General features: G+C 32.4%; 1 protein-coding gene across 9 annotated transcripts in view; it reads right to left on the bottom strand.

The window, feature by feature from the left end:
• Window positions 1-16,281, bottom strand: part of NEK7 (NIMA related kinase 7) — a 149,387-nt gene that overhangs the window by 33,233 nt on the left and 99,873 nt on the right. For all 9 annotated transcript variants that reach the window (XM_077157325.1, XM_077157329.1, XM_077157328.1 and 6 more), the window contains 2 exons: window positions 7,874-7,982; window positions 6,831-6,938 (listed from right to left, as the gene is read on the bottom strand). In XM_077157325.1, coding sequence (XP_077013440.1) covers window positions 6,831-6,938; window positions 7,874-7,982 — 217 coding nt within the window. The remainder of the gene's footprint in view (window positions 1-6,830; window positions 6,939-7,873; window positions 7,983-16,281) is intronic.

Below are 16,281 nucleotides of genomic sequence, written 5' to 3'. Positions count from 1 at the left end.
CTGTCAAGATCATAAATCACAGTGATTATAGGAAATAATGGCCTATGGGCTGAGAAGCTCAAATGTGACATACTCTGCTCAGTTCTGGGTGGCATAAACCAGGAGGCACTGTGAAAGCAAAAGATGAGGACTACTAGGACTCAGAAGAGCCTGAAAATGCATAGTACTGGGCATGCTTAGCCCTAGGAAAAATAAGGAGGTTCATGGCTGCTGTCTTCAAATCAGATCATGTTGCTCTCCTCCTTATAACTCTGCAACGGACTGCCACCACACTCTGTTCAGGAAGAAAACCCGAACTCCTACCAAATCTGGCCCTGCCCCTTCCCTCACTGTTTCAGCCAGCCTTCAGCAGGCAGAGTCTGCTGCAACTGTACCTTTGTAAAAATTATCTTCTGGTCAGCTGGAGACACTATTCCCCCAGATCCTTTTATAGCTGCCTCTTTTGCATCCTTTAAAACTCATTTTAAATAACACCTTCTCAAAGAGGCCTTTCCCAAACATGCCCTTTCTAAAGTACACTGCCTTCCAGTCACTGTCTTTCTCTTACATTGCTGAAGAAACCACCTTATTTCTTAGTTTTTCTAGTCTCTATCTCTTCCTATCAGAAGGTAAACTCCATGAAGGCAAGGCCTTGTCTTGTTTAGGCTACATTCCTGGTCCCTAGAATAGTACCTGTAACAAAATAGGTACTAAAATTATTTTTTGGATGAATTCTTTCAAATATTTATCAGCATAAATAGATTGCATAATGGTTCACATGGAGAACTTCTTATCCTCTTCCCCTTTTCTTTTACTACGTTTTCACCATCACCATCACCATCATCTTAACATAAGAAATGCATCAATTATACAGCGTATTACAGTTCAGAAAATACTTTAACATTTACAATATTATCTGGTTAGGGGTTGGATGAGGAGTTAGGAGACAACAAAGGATAGTTATTACCTACACTTCTATTTTTATAAATCTAAAAACTGAACCTTAGAAAAGTTAATAAATGGCTTGATCACAGTCTTAAAGAGCAATGGAAATGCAAATCCAAGTAATCCTTCATGCCATTTCTCAGATTCAGAATAAAGCAAAAAGAAATCATGATGGCTGTAAGATCATGAAGTAGAGAAGTATACTCAATGAAAAGAGTGGAAAGTTAGAGGGATAACAAACTCTATAGGGAATGCTAAACCAAGGATTCTGAATGATATTCTTTGGGCAACAGGGATTGACAAAGAATTTTTGAGGTATGTGATATAATCAGATAATGTATCTTACAAGATAACTCTAATCCATTCTGAAACAGACAGAATGGATTAGAGAAGAAGAATATCAGAAAACAGGAGGATATTTTCTTAATCCAAATATTAAGTAGTTATGGATTAAATAAGAGGGAATAGAAAGTACACATATTTTAGACAATGCATATGGTCATTCCAGGAAAGGAATGGAGGGGGAAAAAAAAAGTGAAGACCTTTAAGGTTTCTTTCAAATTTGAGAATTTTAACATGGTTTGAACATCTAACAACATTCGATTTAGTGTTTGTAATATCCCTAGTAATAATTCAAGTATTATTACCATTCTATGTTACTGTGATATATTTTTACTTTTATATTTGATCATCTTATAAAGATTACTAAATACAAAAAATTTTAGAAATGCTTTTCTTTTTGCTATTAATAAATCAAAATAAGCTAAAAAAATCTTTACTTGATTTTTTAAAGAACAAAATGCATTTCAGAAAAAAAATTATGCATAAATGCATAAATGTGTCGAGATGCTACTAAAACCTTATATATCTTTGCCTTTTTAATTCCTGAAAAATATTTCCTTTACAAAGCTAACTTGCATTTGGCTTCAAAATAGCTTCATTTACCATAAACTTATACCGTATTTCTTTATGAGCTACAAAGACTTACTCCAGATCTCTCATCTGTAATCTCACTAAAAGTTAGACTTATCATATGGATAGATCATGCCCCTACAGATTTTATTCTCAGCAAAAACAGAAAGCAAATTAACATACAATAAAACCTACAGTTCTATCATGTTTTCTATAAGCTAAATAACTTCTATAGGTGGTCACATTTTCAATCAGTTTTGAAATCAATTCTTATAAGCAGTCTTTAAAATGTTTTAAAAATTAAAAAAAAAAAAAAGACAATAACATGGTAGGGTAATAATTCCCTAACAATGAAAATTAGGGCTTACTTGTGAACAAAAATAAGTCTATGTCAAAATTTCTATCCTTGTAATTTTATTTTTTTATTTTTTTAATTTTTTTATTAATCAAAAAAAAGAAAAGAAATTAACACAACATTTAGAAATCATTCCATTCTACACATGCACTCAGTAATTCTTAGTATCATCACATAGATGTATGATCATCATTTCTTAGTACATTTGCATCGATTTAGGAAAAGAACTAGCAAAACAGCAGAAAAAGATATAGAATGTTAATATAGAGAAGAGAATTAAAATAATAATACTAATAAAATATATATATATATATAAAAAGGAAAAAGAAAAAAACAAAAACAAAAGATACAAACACACAAACAAACAAACAAAAAACCATATTTCAGGTGCAGCTTCATTCAGTGTTCCAACCTAGTTACATTACACTTAGGTATTATTGTGCTGTCCATTTTTGAGTTTTTGTATCTAGTCCTGTTGCACAGTCTGTATCCCTTCAGCTCCAATTACCCATTATCTTACCCTGTTTCTAACTCCTGCTGGTCTCTGTTACCAATGATATATTCCAAGCTGATTCTCGAATGTCGGTTCACATCAGTGGGACCATACAGTATTTGTCCTTTAGTTTTTGGCTAGACTCACTCAGCATAATGTTCTCTAGGTCCATCCATGTTATTACATGCTTCATAAGTTTAGTCTGTCTTAAAGCTGCATAATATTCCATTGTAGGTATACGCCACAGTTTGTTTAGCCACTCATCTGTTGATGGACATTTTGGCTGTTTCCATCTCTTTGCAATTGTAGATAATGCTGCTATAAACACTGGTGTGCAAATGTCCATCTGTGTCTTTGCCCTTAAGTCCTTTGAGTAGATACCTAGCAGTGGTATTGCTGGGTCGTAATCCATTCTGCCATTCTATGTCTTTTGATTGGGGAATTCAGTCCATTAACTTTTAGTGTTATTACTGTTTGGATAATATTTTCCTCTACCATTTTGGCTTTTGTACTATATATATCATATCTGATTTTCCTTCTTTCTACACTCTTCTCCATACCTCTCTCTTCTGTCTTTTCGGTTCTGACTCTAGTGCTCCCTTTAGTATTTCTTGCAGAGCTGGTCTCTTGGTCACAAATTCTCTCAGTGACTTTTTGTCTATAAATGTTTTAATTTCTCCTTCATTTTTGAAGGACAATTTTGCTGGATATAGGAGTCTTGGTTGGCAGTTTTTCTCTTTTAGTGATTTAAATATATCATCCCACTGTCTTCTAGCTTCCATGGTTTCTGCTGAGAAATCTACACATAGTCTTATTGGGTTTCCCTTGTATGTGACAGATTGTTTTTCTCTTGCTGCTTTCAAGATCCTCTCTTTCTCTTTGACCTCTGACATTCTAACTAGTAAATGTCTTGGAGAACGCCTATTTGGGTCTATTCTCTTTGGGGTGCGCTGCACTTCTTGGATCTGTAAATTTAGGTCTTTCATAAGAATTGGGAAATTTTCAGTGATAATTTCTTCCATTAGTTTTTCTCCTCCTTTTCCCTTCTCTTCTCCTTCTGGGACACCCACAACACGCATATTTGTGCGCTTCATATTGTTATTCAGTTCCCTGATTCCCTGCTCAAGTTTTTCCATTCTTTTCCCTATAGTTTCTGTTTCTTTTTGGAATTCAGTTGTTCCATCCTCCAGTTCACTAATTGTAGCTTCTGTCTCTTTAGATCTATCATTGTAGGTATCCATTGTTTTTTCCATTTTTTCTTCTTTGTCCTTCACTCCCACAAGTTCTGTGATTTGTTTTTTCAGATTTTCTATTTCTTCTTTTTGTTCAGCCCATGTCTTCTTCATGTCCTCCCTCAATTTATTGATTTGGTTTTTGAAGAGTTTTTCCATTTCTGTTCGTATATTCAGCATTAGTTGTCTCAGCTCCTGTATCTCATTTGAACTATTGGTTTGTTCCTTTGATTGGGCCATATCTTCAATTTTCCGAGCGTCATCCATTATTTTCTGCTGGTGTCTGGGCATTTGATCAGATTTCCCTGGGTGTGGGACCCAGCTGGTTGAAAGGTTTTTCTGTGGAATCTCTGGGCTCTGTTTTTCTTTTCCTGCCCAGTAGGTGGCGCTCGTGGCGGTCGTTTGTCTGCGGGGCAGTCGGCCCGGGAAACCGCGCGTGGAGGCGGGGGTCGCTGGCCGCTGCGGCTTGGGAGAGTGCCGGTCCAAATTGCCCAGCTGGCCCGAGACACCAAGCGTGACAGGAGGGCCCCGCTATCCAATGTTCCCAGTCAGACCGGGGAGCCACGTGCGTGGAGGGGACCCCAGTCGCCAGCCGCCCCAGCCGGGAAAACGTGCGCCCCTCGGGTATCTCACTGCAGTGGATCCTCCCTACCCGTTCAGCCGTTCCAGAATGGGGTACGCTGTCTTTTTGGTCTCTGTCATGACTCCGGGAGCTGTTTCGTATTGTTTCTGTTTCTTTAGTTGCTTTTCTGGAGGAGGAACTAAGACCCGCGCGTCTTACTAAGCCGCCATCTTCTCCGGAACTATCCTTGTAATTTTAAATACAGTTTTCGTTAGAAGAAAATTTTTCCTAACTCCTCTAAATAGAATTTTATTGGGTCCAAATAGCTTTAGTAAGTTAGAGTTCAAATTTTAATCCTCTGAGATTAATGTACTTCACTTTAGTGAATTTCAGTTTCAATCAATCAAAAATCTACATTTTGTAGATTAAGACAAGGAGAGATATAAGAAACTTTCCTTTGGGGGATTTTTTTTTCTCAAAATAAAACAGAAAACAAAAAATTTTGTGAAAAATTATTTTTAATTGATTTATTTATCAAAGAAATAGCCTCATGTCTAGTTCCTCATTTACTCTACTTTTGGGGTACCTTAGAATGATGGGTGGCACCATGCATCATATAAAACTGCAAGGCCCTAAGTAAATTGATTTTGATAAAACCTAGTTTTAGAAACTCTTAATGAAATTAATGTATTAATTATGCTTTCTATTATTAAATTATTTGGATTAACGCATCACCTGAGTTTGGAAATGGATATGTGTTTGTAAACCTCATTTAGAACTTTAAGTGAGAGGCAGTGTGAGGCAAATTAAAGAAGTCTATTTCCAAAACTGTCAAAGCCTGCCTTTCATATAATATGCTTGGTCCTTAGGGCCAGGCCACTATGGAATGTTCAAATTGACAGTCTGTGCAAAGCATCATTTAAACAATACACATGTGTGGAAAAGGGTATGTACACATCTGCATGTACGTGTGCAAGTTGTGTGTGTAATTTTAACAGAACAACTGTAAGTAAATTAATGACAGAATGCTTCCAAGAAATTTTATTCAAGTCAATAACAGGAACCATGTTACCTTTACTCACAGTGGTAAATGCTACTGACTTAGAACAGGCTAAGGTTTTCTTCATAGAAGTCTTCCATTGTATGACAAACGAAAGTTTACTAAAGTGTTACCTAAATTAATGCATTATACTTTCTTATGGAATTTTATTTAAAATTTTCTTATTCAGAAAAATGTGGGATTTACTATAAAATAAACACAAAAGAAAAAACAAAATTCACAAAAATTCAAAACAAAATATGGAGCTTCATATTCATATTAAATCACAGGTTCAAGACTACACAAAATCTTAAAAACAACACCTGAAAAAAATTTTAAATCTCCAGTCATTAGTCAACTAATTCAGAAGCTCTTTTCATTACTCTATTAATTAGTATAACTCACTTATTCCTCATAAAGATGTTTCGAAGTGTCTTATTTCATATTTAAAAACAATAATTTTATCCAAAAATTAGTGGCTTTCATGAAATTATGACGCCAAGTATGATCAGAGAGAGATGAAGCCCCATTAAAGGCAACTTATTTTTACTTTATTTATAATTTCATTCCAGTTGTCACCATTTCACCATTTTATCTAAATCATATATTTATAAGATGAAAATATGATATGAAAAGTTTTAGGAGAAGCTCTATCACTCCCTCTAAGTTACTAGATTTAAAATTATTTCTTCCCAGCAATTTCTATCATTTCTAAGTGGGACACCATCCTTCTATTGTTAATATAATATATAAGAGCTACATCTAATTCTATTTTAGGTACAAAGGATACTGCTGTATTATTTGTTCTAGAATGATTAAACTACTGATATTTTTTTCCACTTTATAGTTTAGGGGAAATTTTTCTCATTAGCCATGGATCATCTTTAGATTCTTCCCCTCTGCAGTAGCATAACTATATACTTTATTATAATAAATAAACACTTACAAACTGCTATAGTATTTTTAAACAGTCAGGTGAAGTCCTCATTCAAGATATAGTTTATTCATCATATTTTCTTACATGTATTAAATGTATAATAAAAGAAATGTTCCATGGCAATATTTAAGACCAGTTTGTCTAATAGCTTTTTTTTTTCAACCAAGTACACATGTGAGGTCAACTTAACAGAAGTATTCAATTGTCATGTGAAATGGAAATCTTGTACGTAATAAAGATTTATAGGTACACACTCAGGACCTGATAAATTTTTAAATAATTTTATTTAGAATAAAGAGTTGGTATATAATTGATATAAAACTGATTTTCATAGCCATAAAAAAAAATAACAACAAAATTATATTGTGTCTCATACCTAAAGAATGTGCAGCTGTGGTTTTCGAGCTGAAAAACCGGCCAAGCCCAAGATCTCCAAGTTTTACCACCCCAGTGGCTGTAATGAACACATTGGCTGGTTTTATATCTGTGAATAAATGAAGAGATCAGGTGAAAGATGATATATGTTTTGGTATTTTTAAAGGATTAAAAACCACTTTACATGAAGTAATTTAAAACATACTTTAAAAATGAAAGCTAATTTTAGTTTTGAGCCAATTACTTTATTTAGAATAATTTTGATATAGCCTAATGTTTCTAAGTTCTCAGTCCTCTGATAGATAATTATCAATGCATCATGATGAAGATTGCTATTAATTTCATTTACAGTACATTTTGTTTTCCATTTTCAGATAACCTTTGTGAAATTCAAAGCAGAAATAAATTTCAATTTTACATAAAACATCTTACTATTAATTTATTAGCATATTTATATAAAATACAAAATTATGACAATGCTGTTATGTATGTAATTACTTAGATGACTTTAAAAACCATAATTGCTTTAGAATTGTATTGATATTTTCCACACTCCAAAGTCAGTGGATTCATTCCATGGTCATGTAACTGTAATTTGCTTTGCCCAACCATTTGTCTGATAATCAAGAATATATTAAGAGTATATGGATTTTTCTCAATAAAAATATTTTTTCAAAAAGAATATATTAAGAGCTGATGCTGAAAATTAAAAATCTAAGTGACAATAATATACATTGTTAATTTGAAGAAAACTCTCTTTCATGCATATTCACCTGCTTTTGAGCATCTATTTCTCTTTCTTTATCAGCATTACCAGGAAGGTCCTCAGAGTTGGCAAGCAGAAAAATGACTAATTTTCATTCTTATTTAAAACTAGGTAAGTCTTTCCTTAAAGGTTTATCATTCTATTTAGATTATAATTTGAAAATAATTACCTGGGAAAGCATAATTTTATGCAATGATCGGAAGGCATATATCGTTAAGTTGTCTGATTACTTGCATCATTTAAAACAATACTAAAAGTCATTCGTGATTTTAGCTTACCTCTATGCATGACTCGTCGAGAATGCATATGTTCCAATGCACTGCAGAGCTGAACAAAGTACTTCCAAACAGTTCTTTCAGGAATTAACCTCTTTTGTTTCTTAAAATGCTTTTTAAAAAATTAAAAATAGGAATAATAACTAAAATTTCTTAAGACTGGGTCCTGACATGCAAAAAGCCATCAATCAGAAAAACATCTACCTCTAACCATTCATTACCAACTAAAATGCACATGATTTTCTGTACTGAAATGACTCCAAGAGGTTTGCCTGATATAAAGCTTAAATTTCTTCCTACTGTATCTACAATTAACATAGGCCATGTAACTCTCAACCTTTATAGAGTACAATTATTTCAAAAAATTAACATCTATATTAAATTTTTATCCCAAAAGGAAAATGTCACATTTCATTTTAAGAAAAGATGGAATTTAAAAAATCTAGAAATTTGAAGGCTAAAATTACATTAATTAAAAGAAAATTATTCTCCTGACAAAAGGTTTCACTATAGCCTTCTTTTAAAATATTGAATCATCTTGATGCATTTGAAATATGACTTAACTTATTAAAAATTGAATAATTAAAAGTACTTATGTAAAAGTTTTTCATGAATATTTCTATTACATATTACAGGTCAAACTTAAACTTTACTTTAACAAACCAAACTTCATAGAAGAAAAACATTACAGGAGGGCCAGGTCAAAAAGCTGAGAGCATTCAACATACTGTTAGGAGGCAGTATGTCGTCAGGCATTAGAAGGCAATGCAAAAGTACCTTCAAAACCAAAAGCACATAGTTATGTACATTTGTCTACATCAAATTGGCTAGATTTATATTAACATACTCATCTAAGAGCAAAGTTCATATTAAATTTCAATTTATAAAGTTATTTATTAGACTAAAATGTAATTGGTTTCTTACTTAATATTTATAAATGACTAAAAAAACATTGCATTTAAATTTTTTCTGATAATTTCAACTTTAAAAATACATATTTATAATAGATATCAAAATTTAAATATGTATACTAATATATTGTATTTGCAAAATTCACATATTCTTAAGTCCAACTAATTTGACTTTTTGTAATTGAATATGGAGAAACTATATTTCAGGCAATTATAAAACAACTACCTCTGTCAATTTTTATCTCTGTGACCAGTTGAGGGCAGGCTGAAAGGAAAAGCAGTATAAGGAAATCTGCTGATATCCCTACTTCTTACTTAGTAAAAGAATATATATACACATTCAATACACCAAAGGATAAATCTTTAAGTAAAAGCTAATAACCTTAGCTTTTATTATTATATTATAATACACAATAAGGAAATGAACTTATTAGCAATTTCAATGGCTTTTACATTAGTAGTATTATATCTCAAAGAACAACAATTAGATGATCAGATAATTAAAAAGCAAATCAGGGTATTGATAAAATGTTGAAAATCTCCCATATCCTGTTTCAATATTCAGTCTTTCTCATTGCAGTTTGTGTCAACATCAGTTTTTATTCTAAGGGAATACAGCAAAATCAGTTCTTGACACATAATTTTGTTTGAAATTTGAAATGAGTTCAAGTAAAGTCTGTGTATGTATTCTCTTCGATGCTGGATTAGCATATCAGAGTACTGTTTGATGTCAATAGGAAGATGGAAACCAGGTTTCTTTTCATCCAAAAATAAATATACCATATATCCTAAGTATCAAACCATGGAAGAAAAATTCTATGCTTTAACATAAATTCTGAAATCATCATAAGTATAATTAACTTGGCAGTTTATTTTAAAATTCTATTATTTAGAAATTAATCAAATATAAAAAAGAAAAGGCTGAGTGAAAAAAATTGTCCTCAAAATGTACCTAGGGAAGATGCTGTCAGACCAAGATGATCTGATTACTTTTAAAGAGTCTGTTTAAACATACGCAGTTGTGCAATCATTCCTCAGGTGTATAACAGTCACAATGAGAAAAACCTGTCTATTCTGATGGTGGCACTGTTGGCTATCTGTAGGTGAACAGCAAAAAGGAAACAAAAATTTGAGATATTTTTTACTACTGGCAAAATTTATATTAGCACCACAAAACAGGGACTTCCATACTGCCAAAGTATTACAAAAGAAGAATGTTCCCCTGAAACCTATTCTAACAAATATATATACATCTTTCAGAAGTTAATTCTTTAGCCAAATAACACTACTTTTCAAAACTTCTGAAAAATCAAAAGCCCTAGATATCTGAAATATTTTTTTAAAATATCTAGTGCCAACATAAAGAAATTTTTAAAATCAATGCTTAGGTGAAAGAAATAAAAGAATTGTTAGGCTTAATGTACATGTCATTTAGTAAGCTTTTAGTAAAGCAATAACACAACTGGACTTCATAAAAGGTTAATATCAATATAAAGTTTTATATGAAAAAGAAAATGTGATATGACATTCTTACCTTATTTACATTATGAAATACAATTGCAATTTTTTATACCTAAAAATAAAGTATCTAAACATTTATGAATAGGAAGAAATTAAAACTCAGGTATACATGCATATTTGGACATAATTTTTGTTTAGTCTTTTTAAAAAGTAGGCTAGTCTTTTCTCTATGCAAGGTTTCAAATCTTTTTATTTTAAAAGCACATTTTCTATCTTCACAAACATTATTCAAATAAACATGGAGCATTATTCAAATTTAAAACTCTGATGCAACAGATTAGCTAACTAATGTAAATATAACATATATACATACATCAGAGTATATTATATTCTCACTTATGGGTAAAAATAATGGCAGCATTACAGTTAGATGAAATTCTGCACACTTGGTGTGTTGGTTTGAAAATGTTTATGTACCCTAGAAAAGCCATGTTTTAATCCTAATGCCATTTTTTAAAGGCAGCTGTTTCTTCTAATCCCTATTCAGTACTGTATGTTTGAAACTGGAGATTTGACTCAACCAAGAGTGATTGTCAAATTGGATTAGATGGAGACATGTTTCCATCCATTTGGGTGGGTCTTGATTAGTTTACCGGAATCCTATAAAGGAGGAAACATTTTGGAGAAAAAGAGAGATTTTGAGAGAGCAGAATGACATAGCCATGAGAAGCTAAGCTCCCTAGGAGCTTCATGAAACAGGAAGCCAGGAGAGAAAGCTAGCAGATGATGCCGTGTTTGCCACATGCCTTTCCAGATGAGAGAGAAACCTTGACCGTGTTCGCCATGTGCCTTCTCACTTGAGAGAGAAACCTTGAACTTCATCAGCCTTCTTGAACCAAGGTGTTTTTCCCTGGATGCCTTGGATTGGACATTTCTATAGAATTGTTTTAATTGGGACATTTTCTCGGCCTTAGAACTGTAAACTAGCAACTTATTAAATTCCCCTTTTAAAAAGCCAATCCATTTCTTGTATATTGCATTCTGGTAGCTAGCAAAGTAGAACACTTGGAAAAACGTATTTCCATTCATCAAAGTGCTCTGTATGAACATAAAAAAGGATACCTGTTGCAAGCTCCCTCCATTCAAAGATTTTAGGAAAATCACTTTTTTTTCAATCTCCAAATCTCCTCCTACAAACTAAATGTCCAAATTCAATTATATGGTGGACACTGACAATCTAAGTGCCATTTTTTGGTCAACTGGGTCACTTGGCTCCTGAATTGAAGGTACTACAACTCCAAGTAGAATATATACTACATATTTCTAAATTTTGCAATTCTAGCCTTCCTACTAAAAAAATCTTGGGGAGAGCTCCAATGAAATTTACCCAGCATAAACTCATCAATAGAGAAAAATAAATATATTTTCTAATTTTATGAAAATAATGCATCTCCATAGTATATCAAAATATTTAAGCCCTCATAGTTTTGCATGTTAATCTTTAAAGGGGAAAGATTAAGCCAAAACACTGGAACTATCAGATATGTGCAACCAGTATACTCACAGAGAGCCCTGCAAATTAGTTAGCTCTTCTGGGATCCACATATCAAGCATCCTTTAGATATAACTTTAAATATTGCTATATTTAAACAAAAACAAAGAAAAATGTAATCCTGGTGTACAGTCTATTGTGTTCTGGCCACCGTAACTACAGATACTTGTGGAGAACTTGAAGAGGGATAGGAGAAATGATAACTACATAATGTTATTAATGAAGTTATAAGAGAATTGGCATTCCAGGCATCAGCTGTCTTCCATCTCTACCAAGTATTTATCAAGAGGAAGTAAATGATTTATGTTATACATAAGGAAACATTTTCTGCTTGAGAGTGCTGTTAAATGTTTAAATGAGCCACTAACACAATCCATAGTCACTTTTTAATAATAAAACTGATTATGAAATCTGACAGTAACTGGTTGTATGACCTTGAACAAGTCATTAACCACACTGGCCTTCAGTTTTCTCATTATGTTAAAACAAAAAGTTTGGAGATGATTTCTAAGGTCTCCCTACCTCTAAAATATAATCTAGGTTTCTATAATTGCAGTTACAAATACAGCATAAACAATAAATGCCTGTTTGGCACATTTTCAAACTTACTTACTGGGGTGGCCTACCTTCATATCTCTTGTTAATAAAAACAGAGCAAATAAATCTCTCAAAGACCCCTACTGGCCCACTTAATTCTATAAATGGTCTTCACATGAGATGACAGGAGAGCTAGAGTTCTTTGTTGCAAACTTGCAATCAGGTAAAACATTTACCACAGAAGGGGTGTCAGACAGAAATATATCACTATTTATAATGCATTGTATAAGACTACATTTTGCAGTAGTGATTTCAAAGAATTAAATGTACAGAGACAAGTGACAAAAAAGATGGGACACTTCTGAAAATATAAGTGACAGTTCTAAGTATAATATTTTATTATGTATTCATCTTTATATGGAAACACTTTTCTTGAGAGGTTATAATGAGGCACTGATAGATTTAATTACACAAATACTTGCTGTACACAATTTGGGAGAATCATGTAAATGTGTAAAATAGTTACATATGAATTAAATTTTTGGTATGTAATATTAATTTTCAGTGTGTGAATCTTTTCACTCTTGGCACGCCAAATAATATTCAGATATCTTAAGTCACTTAAGAAGGTGCTAAATAGAATAGGCCCGGGGCATAAGATCACTGATAATATTTATCATCAACATCTCATTTTATATACTTTGATAAGATATTTCCTGTCTAAACTCTCTTAGCCTTTTTCTTTTCCTGTAACGTTGGGAAAATCTGTTAAGTCACTCAGTTGTTTCTAGATGATAATTTAGAATATAAATGCAATTTACTCATTCTGAAAAGCAAAAATTGTATGGATTAGTAACAGAAGTCAAAAATATATTTTACCTTAGGGTAGAAAATGTGAAACAAATATAAAAAATCTGAGCAAAGGATGAAAAAAATAAAGTTCAAATTATTTAGCAAACAAAATAAGTGCTTATAAAGCCATCATTTTCCCCCCCAAACAGCTGCTTCTGAAAAACGATCATCCATGTGAAGGAAACTTAGTCAGGGTTTACAAAAGATTAAAAAATATATATGGATCTATCAGAATCACTATAATGAATGATCTTAGCATTGCTGCCACATGAATAATTGTCAAGAGAAGATTCCATGTTACTAAAACTGACATAGAGTAAATACTTGGAAATACTTAAGATGTTTCTCTACTGCATCAGAGTACCAAGGATAAAGAAGGTGAGATTAAAAAAAAATAGAAAGTCAATCTCAAGGAAAGTATAGAAGATCATGAAGATAAACAGAAACACTTGCCTTTTTAATGAATTCTTTCTTGTTCTGTTATAGCAGACAAGAGTAAGACAATTGGAAAGATATTTCTATTTTCTTAATGGACAAAGAAAACACAGCAGAGCAATAATGAGTCAGCAAAACTCTCAACAGTCTGAGTGAGAGAAAATGATGCTCAGCATAAAGGGGACAAGAGCACCCTTCTCTTTACCTAATTGTCTGTAGCTAACATAATTACTAGTACTGGTATTACCCAGTTTTTAAAAGGTAGATTTAGATCAATACTACATTCAAATTTAAGGAGTGTTAAGCGCCTTGAAAACTGTCTTCGAATTTTCATCAAGTAAATACATATATTACCTTTTAGTTTTACTCACAGAACCTCTTAGTGGCCAATATGCTATATAATTTTCAATTATACAATCACTAAATCCTATATTGCTATCGAATTACTTTAAGGATGAAAGAAAACCCATTTGACATTTTTTGGGTAATATTTGTTCTGTAAAATTAACACATATACATATCATATATAGACAAATCTAAGTGGATGTACATAGACACACAGGTGTACATGTATTATATGTAACTCTTTATATAATAGTCAATTCTATTTAGATTTTTTCTCAGATAGTAACCTGATTTGTAACCTTAAGACCTTAGAATAATTCTAGAGTGATATATAAGACAGACAATCTTTTTAAAAAAATTTCATTGGAACCACTGCAAATTCTCATAGCTGTATGACATGTCCTACTTATTTTATACCAGATACTAAAATTAGAAGTGTAGGTAGCTTGGTAAACTATTAATTTCAGGTAGTACTACTGGAAAGCTTTTCACTTTTAAGATCCAGAAGTCCAGAGTGTAATCCTAAAAGATATTTGAAAGTGATTTTATTTCCAATACAACCTCTTAATTTGGGTAAATACAAATAAAACATTGGTCCACAAATGTGAAAACCAACAAAAACTAAGTAAGTGAACAAGATACATGTTATGACATTTCAAGATAATCATAATCTCCAAATTATAATTTATTTTCTAAGAAGCTTATCAAAACCTGTGGTAAGTAGAATTCTAAGATAAATTTCTCTCGAAATACATTCACCTCTTGGTGTATAATTCCCATCCCCCACCTTGAGTTGGATGTGTGACTATGATGGGATATCACACTCACATTATATCTTAAATGGCAGATGTAATTAATGTTCCTAATCAACTGACTTCGAATCATTCAAAAGGGAAATTATCTTGGATGGGCCTGACCTAATCAGGCAAGCTCGCCAAAGAAGTCAGTGAGATTGGAAGCCAGTGAGACTTTTCTGCTGGCCTTAAAGAAGCAAACTACCACGTGGAAGAGTCATGGAATGGAATGGCAGGCAGCATCTAGGGACTGAGAATGGTCCCTGGTTGAAAAATAGACTCTAGGGACTTCAGTTCCACAAATGCAGGAACTGAATTATCCCAACAATCAGTGAACTTGGAAGAAAGACGCAGAGCCTCAGATGAGACTGCAGTCCCAGTTGCCACCTTGATTTTAGTCCTGAAAGACCCTGAGCAGAGAACTCACTAAGCAGTCTGGGCTCCAAACCCACAGAACCTGTGAGATAATAAATTTGCATTGTTTTAAACTGCTGAGTATGTGGTAATTTTTAACATAGCAATAAACAACTAATAAAAAGTTAGATTCTAAACACATTAAAAATCATTGTATAAAATTAATTTTGTCTACATAAAGAAAAAAATTTGAGGTTCCTACCAAAATTAAAGGGAATGACACACAAATGATAATCAAAAAGAATATAGAACATTAACAATCCAAGATAGCCTATATCTAAATATATTAGGACTAAGAAGCTGCAGCCTTAACTAATTATATATAATTGTGCCTAACTCTTGGCACAAAAGAATAGACCCATCTAAATTAACTGCACTGCATATTTCACTGACAAACATTTATGAGAATAACAATCACATTCTTCTTAGCCAGTGTGACATGGTATGAAGCTCTTTCAGCAGATAACAAACTTCTAAGTTTCCCCTGAAGAGATTTATCTCATTAAGTTTATATTTTGTTTTATTCACATTTTAGAAAATACAGGCTTAGAAAAATATAACATTAAATAAATGCCTTTATAGTCTCTTCTATATGTCTCAAACACTGGCTGTTAATAGGCACTCATAAATAGTACAAGAAACGAGCTATATTTTGCAAAATGGGCTATGACAATTTAAAATACATTTTAGTAGTATCTCTATGACAAATTAAGCTGAAACAAACAAAAATCTTTAGATATTTTTGAGACTAGTTCTCATCTCTATATAAGTCTCTATCACCAAATAGGTTTCTTGACATTAGAAGGATAAAAATACACAGTATGATAGTACATACTATGGAAGAGAATATGTTTTGGTCTAGTTTAGGCTACAATAATGAAAATGTACAGCATATATAGTGCAAGTTAATATGGTGAAATCTGTTTTGAAAGAGTCTACTTTCCTTCAAAATTCTGATTACTGATAATGAAGAAATACATTATGAAACATCCTGGATTTCCTTTTATCCTAAAACTCATCTGGGAAGTATTTCATCTGACCACAGCCCCAGGTATTCCTTTGTCACTAATTAGAGAAATACTGAATATTTCAACTATAAATTGCTTAATT

The sequence above is a fragment of the Tamandua tetradactyla genome, chromosome 4, assembly GCF_023851605.1.
Source record: "Tamandua tetradactyla isolate mTamTet1 chromosome 4, mTamTet1.pri, whole genome shotgun sequence".
Lineage (NCBI taxonomy): Eukaryota > Metazoa > Chordata > Mammalia > Pilosa > Myrmecophagidae > Tamandua > Tamandua tetradactyla.
This window is presented reverse-complemented; position numbering and strand designations above follow the sequence as displayed.